Source organism: Dermacentor andersoni, chromosome 4 (assembly GCF_023375885.2).
Source record: "Dermacentor andersoni chromosome 4, qqDerAnde1_hic_scaffold, whole genome shotgun sequence".
Classification (NCBI taxonomy): domain Eukaryota; kingdom Metazoa; phylum Arthropoda; class Arachnida; order Ixodida; family Ixodidae; genus Dermacentor; species Dermacentor andersoni.
In genome coordinates this window covers 46404808-46421126 of record NC_092817.1, presented here as the reverse complement: position 1 = coordinate 46421126, position 16319 = coordinate 46404808, and the positions used below count along the sequence as shown (strand labels likewise).

Sequence of the window (16319 nt, the reverse complement as noted above, 5' to 3'; positions counted from 1 at the left end):
TTTAGGGGGTCACTGTTCCCTGTATTCCATTTATAGTAGTGACAAATATCCTGAATGGTATTCAATTTTGTTTGGCAAGCCTACAGGACGTGCTCTGGCAACGTGGCCTTGCCAACCATACTAATCACAGAGGCTGCAAAAGCCCTACCGCAAGAGCTTTTGATCGCTAGCGTATCTTATACAGGATGCTTAGCGACCAGGGCGTTAAATTTATTTCAGCACATATGGGTGAGATCAACCGCCTGTTTTCGTTTCAAACTATGAAAACAACTATGTTTCATCCAATGTCCAATTACCTCGTTTAACTTCACAGTAATACATCCAGAATGAATACTCGGCCGTCTACGGGTTGTGAGGAGCAGCACAACTGCAATTGACATCTTATCCTTCCAATTTTCGCATATCGGGAGGTTCTACGAGCCACTTTATGTTCTACGCGTTCGATGTTCTATGTACGTCGCGGTGTCTGAGGCCCTCTGGCGCCACTGAAGATATATTGACTGGAGATACGTACACTTTGGACAACGAAACTTATGACACGACTGCTTAAGAACATTATAGGCAACTTGCGGAGCCGGTTAGAGAAGGAGATATGTAAGACTGTACATGAGGAGTAGCAACAAGTCACGCTGAACCTGTACACCTGTTACACTTACGAAAACAGTGTTCGAGAGTTGAATATCGGAGACAATGTTCTTAGCCTGCTATACCTACAGCTAAGCTTTTCTTTTTCTTATAACCAAGTATTGGCACACATTGCCATTGGCACGATGCTATCTATATGCTAGACTTCCAAAATCACGCCTGTCTTTCACTTTGTGTCATATTTTTGCTTTGTCATGGCGTTAATCCTCGAAATAATAGACAGAAAGGAAGAGAGAGAAATGTGACTGCAAAGGTATTGAGGTTAACTGGGAGAGGGACTTCTGTTTGGCGACTTTGCACGGCATGAGTGTTATGTAATATCGCAGAAGTAAAGTAAAGGCGCAAGAAAAAGTAAAACGGGAACGAGGCAGCATGCACCTGGATTTTTAAAGCCCAATTAGTTTCTCTAACCTAGAAACTTCAATAGCACATTGACCAATTTCTGGTCTGGCGACCGTATCGGTCGGCTCTCGAATATATTATGTTTCGAAAGCGACTAGTAGCTGAGAGAGGCCAGCGCTGTCGCGCGAGAGACCTCGAAATAAGAATTGAGCATCACAAGAAACGAAAAGTGAACTTTTGCGTGAAATCTCTTCAAAGTACGAGGACAGCTGCTTCAACGAGGAGCAATCGTATGTGTGGAGACCATATCGAAGTCTGCTGGCTGCGCCTGCTATACACGGTACACTCCACCCAGCCCTCGATCAATACTTATTAGCATTGAAAACGAGCTGCTTCGAAATCGGCCGCCATTCATCCACTGCGCTCGCAGGAGCGACTGCATGCCGTGTCTGCACGGGCCGGCAATTGAAGCGCGCTGCCTCTCTTGGGAAGCATTGCGAATAGCGTCAACAGCCTATATATGAGAGAAAAAAAATTCGAAAATTCACGGCACGCGAACGTTGGAAGACAGAACTTCAGACAGCAGCAATTTTCTTCTCGGATTCAATGCCCACGACGCTGTGTTACCCTGCTATCTTTTCCATGTTCGTCGTTAACGGCGTGGGTCGCCAAGCATAAATGAGCGGTCTGCATGGAGCGAGGCGCTAAGAATAATTATGGCATAGGTGAGGGCATACATGGTGTAGTTAGTTAGTCTTTATACGATCCGACTACATTGCAGTGCTGATTTCTTTTTTTGAGGCATTTCAGAACATTTCTACAGAAATATTCACTTGCATAACTTTCATTTTACTGCTGTCAGCAGTTAGGAGCTCGAAAGTGAGTTTGCTCTTTCTGACCAACCTTTTTGTTACGAAGATAACCTCGGTTATTTCGTCACCGTCGTCGGGCTTCATTCTCACCTTCGATTTTTTCTGAAGGACGAAGAAGGACACAATCTCGTCCACTACCAGTGGGATTTGAACTCGTGCCTACGCGGCGATGTGGAGTTGCTGTACGCGCGAGCCATGCATTGCGCTATCGCGAGGCTTTCACGCATGGCGATTTGTGTGGCGTTCTGCGCACAAACGCAGACTCCGGGAGGGGCGACTGTTCACGTATTTCGGAGGCCATAACAGGCACAATACTGTAGCCGTCAAGGACAGCGCTGTGTGCATCGCGAAGAAGTAGTTCTTGAAAAGAAAAAAAAAAAGAAATGTCGATGCCCACTTTGAGAAGCTCCTTCTGTAGCAGTAAATGAGTTGATAGCCGGAGAAGTCGCTGAAGGCTGCGAACTTTTATTATTCATCGACGAAGCGACGTATTACATTGGTATGTGTGCATATGTACAGTACTCAATCTTGTATTTCTTTCCTGAAATGCCAAGTGAACTTATACTTGAGGTGGTGTGGATACATCGGACATAGCGCGAGCCCTGTCGGCGTTCGTGCGTCGTCTGTACTGCCGCAGCTTCTCCATGACCAGCGAAGGTCGCGGAGCACCGGGATCCCTGGGAACGTGGGATGCAGCGGGGGCGGACAGGCGTTCGATGAATGAGCTCACAACTCCCTTGGTTCCCACGGCCTCGTTGACCAGCGGCAGCACCACGCCAGCGGCACTGTCCGAACAGTCGGGGTACAGGTCTGAGCATTTGTTGTCCTGCAGGCCCCTGGACCACGCTGCGAAGTATGCGTTTCTCGGATGCGGCCTTCCTCTATTGAACGGAGAGATAAAAAAGGCAGCAGGCATGGGAAGAGAGAGATAAAACACAGTCGGCGACGAAATGAGCACCGTGTCAGTACGAGCGCGCGGAAACAGAAGCGGCCCGTATCAAGTCAGCCGCAACGAGTGTTGATCGACAAATTACACGCATTCGTTGCTGTTTGAAATCAAAGGAATGACTCGACCAACCCAGTTTCGAGCTTTTAACGGGACACTGGAGAGAAATGCTCAATTAGTTTAGACTGATGAAGTGGTGTTGCGATTGCATTTTCTCATTTATCGCGCAGCAATGACGAGCCCAGCAAGCATCGTACCTCTCCCTGACTACGCCGCTCTTGATTATGGGAAAGGTTGGCGCCATTGAGTGTTTGTAGCAACTTTTTGTCGCGTGGTAAACGAAATGAAATCTCGAACAGAACAATCCAGGAAACACTGAATACTGTCAAGGAGCGTGAATGCGTAAAAATTGGGCACACGAATTTAGGAAATGGCAGAAGAGAGTACAGCAAAATGTACAAGAATGCGCAAACATGTGTAAACATGCACAGTTCCTCAAATAAATAAAGGTACGTGGAATCGTCCGTGAGAACACACAGTTCAGACTTCTGCAGCCATGCGGACCACCGCATGCCACTTTACTGCATAGCATCATATAATTTAACTAACTTAAACATTTATGACGTATATATCATCTGTACCAACGACCCTGGCATTAATGAATACGAACATTTAGCATAAAAATTAGCTATATATGTATTTTATCGAGAATATTTTAAAGCAACAAGCGATTTTCTCGGCAACCCCACTGTTGGCCCTGCGCCAAGTCCTTTTTATTTCATTTCTTTTTTCAGGGTGTATGGTTGACGATCTAACATCAACTCGACCCTCTGTGTCCGCCTTACAGTTTCTCGCATGTGCTTCCACTGTCTGAACAAACGGGCATATGAAGAACATGACAAGTGCCTTACTTGACGATTCCTTGCCAGAAACCCGAAATGGGGAACATGTCGGTGAGGGTGCGAGCGGCCTCGCACAGGACTCGCTTACGGCAGCCAGCGCTCATGACCTCTTTGACAGGTCGCCTTCCTCCATGCTGTGACGACACTCTCTCGCCAGTCGAGTTCTGCTCTCTCTCGAGCAGCGATGTGGTAACATGCCTTGTTGCTGCAGGGTGCGAGGTTGGCAAGGTGGGCCCCTCTGCACAAAACGAAGCCAAGAATTATGAATACAGAGGCTACAGTGAAATTAGCAAAGTGGCTGCAGTGTCGTCCCGGTTCAACTCGGTCCTCGCCATTAGTCTCTCCTGCGTGCGTTGTGTCGGTCTTTGGACTCTATTACACTTAATATCTGAAGCTCGGGTGGAGCAACTACTTGTAGCTTTCGCAAGGCTAGATCCGCCTGCAGCTAGCAACATCCTCCTGTTCCTTTTCCTAAATTGTAATTACCATTATCACGGTGTCAATCGCTGCAACTGAAGACGTTTTCCAGCTGCCTCCTCCTGCAATCGTCTCGCTTTGGGCTCACTAATTCACCCCGAAGTTTTTCGGGATTCTTTTCGAAATGAATGGGTTCCTAACCCTGCTCATAGCTAGTTTCCTTACGACAAGATTCATGTTAAACGGGATATTAAAGAAAGAAAGATAGTAAAGAAACGAACAAACAAACAACAAATAATGACACGTCATGTTCAAAGCGCTAAAAAAGAAAAAAAGAAAGAGGAAGAAAGGTTCAGCTGAGGGGGCACGCGCAAATATATACATTCTTGTCGCCTTCATCCGTGTTCTGTCGTCGGCATTTTTTGTGTCGTTTTCAAGCAATAATTTTTTAACTCTCACAATTTATTTACTGGCTAAATTGCTTTAAGATATAGTCGCGGGGGCGCAGTCAGAAATTTTCTCTCTTTCTGTCTGTTTATTCCGGTGCAACAAAGCAGGTATATTACGAAGCTGGAACTTACTCCATGTTGAGTATTTTTATAGAACTGATCTGCCATTAGCTGGAGTTTATTTACAATCACGCATGAAACGTGGTTTTACTCTGATTGTGGCTACATCGACAACCTGCATGCCGTGGAGTCGTCTTTCTAATTTCCCTTGCACTGCTTCCTATATGGTTGCGCTTATTTTCTTTGCTTCCATGTACTTTTCCTCACAATATTATCTACGGTGTATATTACTACTGAGGCGTCGGTATCACCGTATTCGTAAAGCGGCCCTTCTATTTGGGCAATTTCACTTTGAAAACACAATTCCTTTCTGTCTCCGTTTTCGCCTTACCGCGTTCATTTGTTTATCTTCAGCGCCTCTTTACTTGAATCTTGTCTACATTGTGTAAGCGGCGTTTCCACTAAAAATAACATGTGATCACACCTACTTGCGTCTCTTGGACTCTATATTGTCGCGTCGAAGTATTTCACAAACAAACATCGCAAGGGCACAGCGCTATCAAATATGTGGAGTTATCAGACGTACTGACTATGGCAAATGGAGAACGCAGCAAACAACGCGACGAGAAGCATATCCAAGTAACACGTGTTTACTAAACGAGCGTGCTTAGCTTTGCTTAGCTACTTCCTTTCGTGCGAAAAGAATAAAACACAATACACAAACACAGTATGTCGCTTCAGCTTAGTAGGGAAGAAACCTTAACTACATTTACTGGTACTCTCTAAACACTGGCATTTCTCTACTGGTAATGTCGCGTTCGTGCAGTAATCTGCTTCAGAAAATTAATAGCATCAAAATATATCGAAGTTCCTTGCTGTTAAGCGCATGAGTAACGGCGTACAAGAACTGCCATTTTTCGTCAATTGGCGTAAAAAAAAAAAAAAAAAACCACGGCAAGGAAGCAGGTGCGAGAAGTCTCATGCGGCGCTGAAGAACGCAAACTTACGTGCACTGGTGATGGCTACGAAAGAGGCGAACGCGATACCGACGAAACACCGCGCTGACACCATGGTGGAACGGGCCCAGTTGATGAAGCCAGGAATCGTCGTCGGCTTAACCGGTTGTATTAAACCGCGTGCGCTCGAGTTTCGAGGCTGCCTGCTGGACACAGGCGTGTGCGTCTGCTTCGAAATCTTCCAAGCGACCCACGGCAGCCGGGCAGTGCGCCTTTTTATGTCTCGCTGTGCTTCTGGTGTGACTCATGCGACGGAGGCTCGTCAAATGGCGAACCAAAGGAAACGACGCCGCACCGCCTACACGCGCCAACGTATAGATCCGTGGTCGAAATAGTATGCGGCGATATCGCCCCGATTTTCTCAGGATTCTTCGACCGATTGTAGACTTTGTATCGAACGGGCAGTTGTTGGGTGACGAGTGATAAGTGGTCGCGCCCTTCCAAAGAAACGCGCCAAACCTCGCACGCTGTGCTTCCGCGTGAATGACTCACGGCACTAGCAACTTCAGGCCGCTCCTTTTGTGCGTAGGGGCTGAGGGGACGACTAATCTCTTCGCGCTGTTAAGGAAGAGAGTCGTGTAAAGGGATGAGCGGGGGTGAACCACCGAGCCTGTTTACCATGACTAACGACCCCCGTGACTTCAGCGCTATGAGATGTCAGGAGAAAAAAAAGAAAAAAAAAAAAGAAAAAGGAAGAGAAAATATCTTGAGACAACTAAAAGCTTGTCTTGTCTACTTTCTTCTCTTCTCTCCCACGCCTGGCTGCACACTTCTGCGAACTTTTGCAGTTCAAGCCCGGATCAAAGTGAAGTGCACCGGAGATGTGGTTACCATATGCAGCCGGCGAAGACCAAGTCGTGATAGGAGGTTCACGTACGATAAAGTGATATTCCTGACACTTCAAAAGCGTCAGGAAGAAAAGGAGATCTTATTGTGTGGGTGCGGGGGAAAATTTTATTGTGTACAACCGGGTTTGAGGAGGGAGTTGATATAATTGAGCTGCTCGGATGCCTTCGTATGCTTCTTTTTTTTTTGTCATTTTTATAGGCCATTTTTTTGTGTCTCTGTGACTGGGCACCGAGTTGTCGTGATGAGTCATAGGTCCGAAGTTTGCGGTGCCAAAACTTAGATGGAACCTCACGCCCCGCCTATTCTGTCTTAGATATTTATTCAATGAGTCACCACGTGAATGTTTCTATATCACTTCAACAGTGTGACTCACGTCGTCACATTCGCCTTTGGCCCAGTGGAAATAATATGTCCGAGTTAAATCAGCGCAACGATAAATGAATGCATGCATTAAATTAATGACTCGTTATTATCTTAGCTGGGTAGTTTTGAGGTAAAGCTTAATAGCTCAGATGAGGCTCAGAAAAAAAAAAAAAAACCTGCGTGGGGTTAGGCTTTCCATGAAGCAGGCACTTGCACTGCTCCGGACGATAATTTCTATACGATCGGACGTCCATGTCAAAAGTTTATTTCGTGACGCCAGATTCCAGTGGTATTGGCAGCAAACACACCATTTGCAGTGAACACAACAACCACGAAAGTGTATTCTCGAAAATACGGCATATGTAACCCCGTTTTCATCGCACCCTGCATGAAGTCAACTCCTGTCATAGGAACTACGTACCGTGTGACAGATGAACGCTGATGTAGAACGCCGAATAAAAGAACACATTCTGCGTGATTCCTGTGTGTATAAAAAAAAAAGAAAAAAAGCGTTAGAGTAGATTGTTTAGCAATGTAGATATCCATGGATTACTATAAAAAAAGAAAGAACGAAGTGCACAGAAGTAGAATTGGACTCGCAGAAAGCTTTAATCCTTTTCTACCATACTATGCTGGGCAGCACTCGGCCCTTTTGCGCTCCTCTACTATTTCGATAAGTCGAAGCAATTCTGCTTGAAGTGATTCTAACCTCGCACGTTTCTTCTGCATGCAGCTGGCGCAAATGTTTCTTTCTCACAAAGAATCAATAAAGTGTTGAACCCTTTGCAGGCTTTTCGTTTTTTTTTTTAAAACGACGGGAGCGTTTCGCAAGGAACAGGGTAGACTTCAGCAATCTGGCGTGAATATGGCTGCGCGTAAGTGCTAATGGCGAGGAAGTGACATAACAACGCTATGATAACATTGCGTTAAAGATAGCAACAACGCGAGAGCCTGAAATGAAATGGTACTTATACCTGAGAACGACAACGCATATACTGAGTGGAGATAATTTGCATTGTGAAACGAATCTGTGGCTCCTTCAAAAACTTACATAGATTGTGAGTTTTTTGTTGGCTCCAGAGGTGATCCTTGGGAATATGAAAGCGGAAATGGGCCCTTAGCAACCTCGTCACGATTGTGCGCTGTGCACTTAACGGGCAAAATTTTGAAGTCGCTCCTTTTTTTTTTTTGGTGATGACGACGTCCTCTAATCTTCAGATTTAAGGAATAACGTCCAAATGCCGGATTCGACTTCATAGGGTGTTATTCAAGAACAAGCCGGTACAAAAAGTGCCATCATTTTTGAAAGTCGCCGCATTACCACGTGAAAAGAAAAGTAAGAATAACAAAACACATCTATGATGACTCAGATTGCGCTGACAAATAACACTGTGCCAATATATTAGAAAAAAGAAAAGAAATAAACTGTGGCTATAGTAATTTCCTTGTTACAGATGAGCTAAGGAAAGAGAGCATTTTCTCTTGAAGCAGTGATATACCCCCCCGCCCCCCCACCCCCTGCTCACAATAGCACTGTGTGGAGGCTAATTTTGTCGTGAATAAGTGGAAGGGTGCATGAGAGGGGACTTGCACATTAGTTTGTCGTTATTGCAATGAGAAAAAATAAGTTCTTTGGTGCAAACTCTTGAAGAAAGATAGCACCGTCAAGACTAATTCAGCGGCACAAAAGTTTGCAACATCAAAGTTAAGTAATTCATTCGTCATAAGAGGAAATAGTCAGAAATCAGTTTTCCTTCTGCTCAGCCATTCATATGCAAATGCATATCTGGAATGAAGACTCCGACTCAAAACCCCGGTATAGCAATTAAGTGCCAGTCTTTGGTATACAACCACTTCTAGGTTAATGAAGTCCCGGCATCGTTGGAAGCAATCGTTCTCACCGAGAAAAAAGAAAGCCAGCAAGAGAAAAAAGGAGAGAGGAGGAAAAAAGCAAGATAGAAATGATCGAGAATTTTTGCGCCCACTTTCAGTAGCTGAAGGTTCCTCAGCACAAGAGCTCTAGAGAATTCAGTAAGGCACTGTCACCGTTGCTGTCGCATGACAGCCTCGCCGGAGCCAAGTAGCTTAGCTTGTTAACCGAAAGGCATTCTAGTCGAGGACGATACACAGTCCCACGAGCACAGTGAAGCACGTACGCCTCCTTCGTTAGCGAAATTTCCTTGGAACTTCATGACTGCGCGCCACTGAAAGTAATTCGAAAAGGTAAGACACAGAATGCCACCCTGTTTACCAGAGGAATAGATAGAGACAAAATTTATTCGAGACAGGTGCGCAAAAGAAGGCAAATGAAGGCAGCCTCGGTTCAGTGGGGGCAAGCATTGTATCAGCGACGAGGCAATTATTGCCTCCAGGCATCCAATTATTTAGGCACGAAGTCACAGCATGTTCTTTTATTTTCCTACTGTGAATACTCGTGTCTAGTGTAAGGCTGCAAAGGTGTTGCAGTAGGGGTTAACCTCTCTGCCTTCCGTTCTTTGCATTCTCCTCAATGATTTCCCGCTTTCGGAGCTATTACTTTTTCATGGTGTGCTCACTGTAGGTGCGTGCATCGGTGACATTTGCACGTGCTGAAATGGGAGAACAAAATCCAAGGGCCGCTCTTTTTTACACATAGTCCACACCCGAATCCATGACCTCAGTGTAGGATTAGCCAACGGGACTCAGTCCTGGATAACCTTTCCCTTGTCTATTTCTCGTTTCTCATGACCGTTTTATTCTGCTTTCTTGTCGAGTCCCTGGCAGTGTTGTCGACGTAGACAAAAGTGACAAAACACATGAAATACACAAAACACACGAAAAACTATGTAAGCGAAGATTGAATAAAGTAAATAAATATATAAATAATAAATTAATAATGACAATGAATTATTTGTTCATTATCCACGTTGTTTCCGAACTCACAGTTTTTAGTTGTAGCAGTAAACACACATGCGGAGTAGTACGATAGGTTGTTGAGCGAAACGACATGTGTTGATGTTCCCGTTGGTCCTGCTGTCCAAGACACTATTTATGGTGTATCTGGCTCGCTCCGGTCTGAGTGCGTCCTCCAGGCGCTGCGGTTCGATAGTTCGGATTGAGTGGTTGGGGGCGGTGATCTTTATTGATTTACAAACATGCGAGACAGAAAATTAAACTTACTTTTCTATCCTTGGTTCTTCTTTTCTCGTTTGGTCCACCTTCGTTGATTTTAGACTGCGCTCTCCTTTACTTTGTCTCCTTCGAACGTCTTGTTTTTCCCTTTACGAAAATACGTAGTCTGACGGCGTAAGCTTTTTAAGTTCACAGCAGCCCACCATTGGGACTTCGTTTTGACAAAGAAAAACCACACGTGAGAACAGCCTCTAAGATGTTTTGAGGGTGGCGGATAAAATGAGAAAGAAAACAAAACAGTTGAAAAGACCAGATCACTTTCTTCGATAACGTGGTAAGCTTTCGTGTGCAAGTCGTAGTGAACCTTCTTGAAATGACGGTTGCAGCTTTCGAACATCCTCCAGGTTGAATGTTTGCTTTCGATCTACAGAATCACTTAAAACTCGGAAAGGAACCAGTGGAGTGAAATGTGTTGTATAGAGGTTATGATGGCTATATCAGACGTTGCCGGAGGGAGAATTGTCGACAAACTTTGCTCTGGAAGGTGAGAACGCACCGGCGAAAGGAAGCAACGAAGAAAATCATGAGCCAATCCACTCTGTGAAAGTGTTTGACCAACGAAGCTGTTTGGCACACGACACGGAGCTAGGTGACACATAATTTTATTGTCTTGATGGGTGGTCATCGTGACGAAAGGTACGCACACTCATTTATTATCTTGATCGGTGGTCATTATTTCCCTCGCAACTGCAATCACATTCTTTGATAATTTCAAATCGATGCACGCACGACGCCGGGTGGTCGGTTGAGCCGGATAAGGGATATGTCTGCAACACGGAACGCGTAAACCACTCCCTTTTCGATACCGACACATCCATCACCGACAACAACAGGGGTAGTGTCATGATATCTAATTCACGCAATGTGAGTAGCCATGAACCTTACGGGACTGAGTCATTGCATGTTTTTCTTGCTTACGGGGGTGTGACCCATTGCACACGGGGGTATGAGCCATTGATGATAACAGTTTTCGACATGCTGTCCTGTATGTTGTATGCGTGATTAGAAAGAATTTAATCTTCACTTACCCGAGTGCGTAGCATAGCCTCTGCCTTACGGGGCTATGGGGCATTGCATTTTCGCTTGCTTACGGGAGTATGAATGCTTACGGGGGCAGGAGCCATTGATGATGATTACAATTTTTGTTCACGGAGAAAAAAATGTACGGAACTCTAGTCATATACAGCTTCGCTGTAACACGTTGCCCATATCTTCTTATTGTTGGTGGCTTGTCAATGCATTCATGCACGTATCACCGACAGATTCGTTGCAGTAGGTGGTAGGTGGCTAAAAGACGCTGTCGTTTGTTCTAACTCGTTATCAAAAACATCCTCACTGTCCTCCTCATCATGTCGACGATGAAGCATGCTAGGAGATCGTTTAGATGCCGCAATTTATATCTGTACATGCTTGTAAATATGTTATTGTGGCTCAATTTTAGGTGAAATGCTATTAAAGAGCAACCACAAGTTATCCTAGTCTGCTGAGCTATTTTGTTTTCAAGGTTGTATTTCCATTTATTTCAAGGGGTTAGTTAGCTGAGCAAATTAAAGGCAACGTGACCCCTTCTGAATTTCGCGCCCGAATTAGGGGCGCGATCGATCACGGGGAGTGCCAACTTCGGTACCCTGTCGAATGAGGGACACGCATTTCTGTAATCCCTTGTTTAGAAAGCAATGCTGTTACAACCAATGAGGTTTCTAGAGCCGACGCATCAATGGTTGCACATTCCCCGTCTAAGCGTTTATTGCGGTTTTTGTGGAAACACCATCAAAAACCGGAGATGACAAAATTTACAAATTTCATGGGTCCACCGAGATTATGGCTTCTAGCGCGAAGTGAAACACGGACACAGAAAGGACCTGTCATTCGGAAGCTAGACATGATAAGTGGCACAGGATGTGTTCCAGGGTTTCAGGGGAGCCGCATCTCCTACAGGCAGGTGATGCGGTGCTCCCTACACTGAATTTCCAGGCGGCAGGCCAAACGCTGCCTGTCCTGAGGCGCAGGAGGAGTATCTGCTCTCGTCTCGTAAGTCCCTTCTCGGGGAGTGGTTGGGGTGGCTTGACACTAGCGACTCGGGCGTCCGGGTGGGCTGCGGTCAACAGTTTGAGGAGCCAGCGCCGTGTATATTCGCATGCGACTACCGCAGTGGTTGCAGCAACCGGAGCATGGTGGGCTCAGCCAGGAGCAGGGCGAGAGTGACTGCTGCTCGATCGGGTTCGAGTAGTCCTTGAAGAGCCGGGCGGGAGTCTGAGAAGATGGCCACGGGGACCTGCGGTGGATACTCCGAAAGGAAGTCGGCTGCCAGGTGGAGGCCAGCCAGCTCTGCCGCTGTGGAGCTCGCAGCAAATGAGAGGTGGCACTGCAGGGTCGTTCCAGCGGCCGGTACTATGCAGGCTGCGGCCGCTGAGCCACTGGCAGGCAGGATAGACCCATCCGTGAAGATGTGGAGATGCCCACATAGTTCGTGCAGCTTGAAAAGCGCTGCCTGCTCTATCTCGCTTGGTGGAACCTCTTCAGCGGCCGGTACTATGCAGGCTGTGGCCGCTGAGCCACTGGCAGGCAAGATAGACCCATCCGTGAAGATGTGGAGATGCCCACATAGTTCGTGCAGTTTGAAAAGCGCTGCCTGCTCTAGCTCGCTTGGTGGGACCGCTTGGTGGGACCACTTCTCTGCCTGCTCTAGCTCGCTTGGTGGGACCTCTCCTGCTACCCTTTCAACTGGAGATGCACCTCCAGTGGCTGTTGGTGGGGTGGGGGCGATATCACTGCTGTGTGGGGCGGGCCTATTAGCTCGTCGTACAGTGCCCAGACTGCCCAACCAGAAGGAGGGACGGCTCTGCAGTTTGCGCACCAGGGCATGGCCATCAGGAGTGTGGCGCAGGCGGTCTATGTGGAGAAGCCCCTACCGCATCATTAGCAACAATAGAGGCCAGGCATGGGCATCCGCCAGTCTAGCAGCCACCGGTGAACGGCGTGGAAGTCCTAGGATTGTTCGTATGGCTGTCCTACTTTGCAGAGCAAGTTGTTTCTTGCGGGTTGGCGTTAGGTTCGCCATAGGCAGCGCATACAGGAACACGGAGATGGCGACAGCTTGGTAGAGACGCAGGGCCCATAGGGATGTTCAGTCTTTTCCTCGTTGGAGTAGCGGGCTGACAGCTGTTCTTACCCTGCGAGCCTTGATGACGGCCACCTTGGCAGCACGTATCCATGTGAGACAGTGGTCCACTTGGAGCGCCAGATATGTGACCTCCTTCGCCCATAGGGTGGGTGGGCCTCCAAGCACCAGCCTTTCAACGGTGACGCGAGTGGCAGCTACCGGATGGATGAGCAGCGCCTCTGTCTTTATGTGGGAGACTAGAAGTCCTATGCTTCGGAAGTACGCAGCTACTGCATCCAGGGATCGTTGCAATGATGACCGAATGGCCTAGAGGTTCCGTTTGGGTCCGTGCGTCCATTGGGCCAAATCATCTGCATACACCGAGCACTGCGTCGGGAACCTTAGGTCTGCAGGCATGGCTGTGGGAAGTCCAGCCAGTGGCACGTTGAATAGGAATGGGCTCAGGATGGAGCCCTGGATGGAGTCCTTGGAGAAGCCCGTAGCCACCCTGCGGCGAGTACTCAAGGTCCGGCGGACTCTCACCCAAAGTGTCCGCCCTGTGAAGAACGAGCTGCCGGAGGCAGCCCATGATGCCGAGTTCATCCGGTGCGTTCTCGATGACCTCCTGCTGTAATCCATCGAATGCACCGTGGACATCCAGCAGGATGAGGAGGGTCACTTCTCCCTTGCTTCTTGCCTCCTCCAGGGTGAAGATCATGTCTGCAATCGAGTCAGCAGTGGATCGGTGGTGACAGAAGCCTGTTTGTTGCTCCGGCAGGAACCATACCACTCCTGCAATCCAGTTTAGCCGTCCAATCACTATGGTCTCCATGAGCTTGCAGGCTGCTGAGGTCCGTGGTACTGGCCTGTAGGAGGTGAAAGCCATGGCTGGTCGCCCAGGTTTTCGGATGGGTACCACCATCGTGGTCAGGCAAGTCTCTGGTAGCGAGTGGGTCTGCCAGATGTCGTTCGGGGCCCCCAGGAGCTGACGTCTGCCCCCCTTGTTCAGGTTTCGTATGGTCTGGAATGTGATGTCGTCAACTCCTGTGGTGTTGCGGCATTTGGATTTTGCCAAGGCTGATGCCAACTCGGGCGGCCGGACTTGTTCATGGCACAGGGTAGCAATCTGGCTTGATGGAAGCCACCAGGCTGTCCTGTGGGTGGGGAATCCAATGCAACCGCTGGTTGAGTGGCTGGGAGGGCTGTGAATTGGTCCGCCAGGAGCTCGGCCAGGGATGCCTCGCTGCTGCCTAGGTAAATGGCCACTGAGACTAGGTTGACGTACCGCTGGGCCAGAGAGCAGGGACCGCAGGAGCCTCCATGTTCGAGGACCACCATTGGCCTGGCTGGCAGAGTTGCAGACCCTCTGCTAGCTCTGTCGTCGTCGGCAGTTGGCATGTCGCCGGCAGGCAGCATCGATGCGGTTGTACTCGAAGCGATGTTTTGGCAGCCTTGTTCTTAATGCTTGCCTTTCAGCTCGGCGTCTGGCGCCACGGTGGTTCAGATGTCGAAAGTCAGGAGCCGATTGGTCTTTGGTCATGGGCGAAAACTTTCGCCCATAATGCGAAGCCGAGATCGATTGATAGCTGGCGCAGTATTATGTGAACTGGATAGACAGGCTTAGCTATGAGATAAGTTGAAAACGTTTGAAGTTTCGGCTACTCCAGTTCACTTATGTCTGGACTAAGGCGTTATGAGTAATGAAAATAAGTATTGAAGTACTGATTAACATTGAAAAAGCAAAAAAAAAGAATCAAGTGGAGGATGACGCGATGTCACAGTTAAGCGCGAGCTTGAAAAAGAAAACCAACAAATGAAGTTCAAACGCATGGACACCCGGTAGAAAGGAAAAAAGAATATTGTAAAAATGAAATGAAAATAAAAACTAAGCTTCCAACGAATATACACTGTTGGAATCGCACCGCTGGCACGAGTTGTTGGAACCTCAGTGCTGACGCCCGTTGTTGCAAATGGGTCGCAAGCCCCAAGGGTAGCGTTGGCCTGGCGGCCTGGGGCACTGGAAGCATCCGAAGGTCCCGGCAAAGCATGAGTCGACTGGTAACAGAACAACTGGTTTATTCTAACATCGCAAAAGAGCGGGCGGTCAGGTCGACCGAAGTGAGAGACGGGAGAGCACGTAACTCGACAGAAGAAATCGGAGCCTCTCTCTCGGCGTCCGGGGGCAGCTGCTCTTATAGTCTCGGAGTTGAGGGCGAGAAGGAACGTCTCGGGTGAGACCACGTGACTCTGGGCCCGGACAGACTGAGAGACATGTTGAGACGAGTGTAGTGACGCATCGCCAACCCGGCGACGGACAGACCTCCTCGCTTCTCACTTGGGGAGCTCCTCTCCCCGGCTGCCGCGCTTTGACAAGCGTGGGCACACACACACACACACGCACACACGAAGACACGTGGCACTGAAACACGCCTGGACGCGCTTGGCGGGGAGGCGTATCGGCGGCGCTGAACGGGCCAAAATGTCCGCCGCTTTGAACGAAGCCCCGGCGTCCGTTGCATCCGCGCCGGCTATACCGCGCGTCGTAGGCGAAACGTAACAACACTCTCCATACTTTGAAGCTATATGTTGCACTAAGCGGAAACATTCGTACAGCACATAATGCCCTCTTGCACTGTGTCATGGTATATCGGTTGAAGTTAACATTCTCAGATATGTGCGCGAATAATCTGCTTTCAAGACGAAAACTTGGGTCAGTGATGCTTCTAGTCCAAGTCGTCTTCGTTTGTGTATGTGGCGCTTCCTGGGGGTGGAGAAGCTGAGGGACACGACTGTTTCTTCCTCCCATAGAGTTTCATACAATAATTATTGTATGAAACTCTATGCTTCCTCCTACTTCGTACCCTGACTTTCAGTTATGCCACTGCCATTGCTTATATTGTTTCACCTCGGCGCCGGTAATCTGTAGAAGGCGGCATCAGTCAACCATTCCAGCGGGCTCTTAAGGGGCCAGGCACATTCTTTTCCCGCTGCAGTACTCTTTGCTACATCATCGGTGGAGGGGCACTGTGACTTTTTCTTTAGTTCTAGCAAAACTATCTGACATTCTAGCGGCAAACACCGCGTCGGCACCGGAGGACACCAAAGCGACAAGGAAAAATGAGTCATAACAGCTATTGCTGTATAAGCACTTCAAAGCAAACTGTCCAAGTCACATATCGGACTA

The 16319-nt window shown here is 47.9% G+C and overlaps 2 protein-coding genes across 2 annotated transcripts in view; one reads left to right on the top strand and one right to left on the bottom strand.

The window, feature by feature from the left end:
- The window catches only part of CngA (Cyclic nucleotide-gated ion channel subunit A), a 426897-nt gene that overhangs the window by 270060 nt on the left and 140518 nt on the right, over positions 1–16319 (top strand). The window lies entirely within an intron of this gene.
- LOC126537058 (uncharacterized) lies at positions 1988–7591 on the bottom strand. The gene is made up of 3 exons (XM_050184184.3): positions 5641–7591; positions 3717–3945; positions 1988–2740 (listed from the first exon to the last, which is right to left on the bottom strand). The coding sequence occupies exons 1-3, from the start codon at positions 5702–5704 to the stop codon at positions 2419–2421; spliced, it is 615 nt and encodes a 204-aa protein (XP_050040141.1). The 5' UTR covers positions 5705–7591; the 3' UTR covers positions 1988–2418.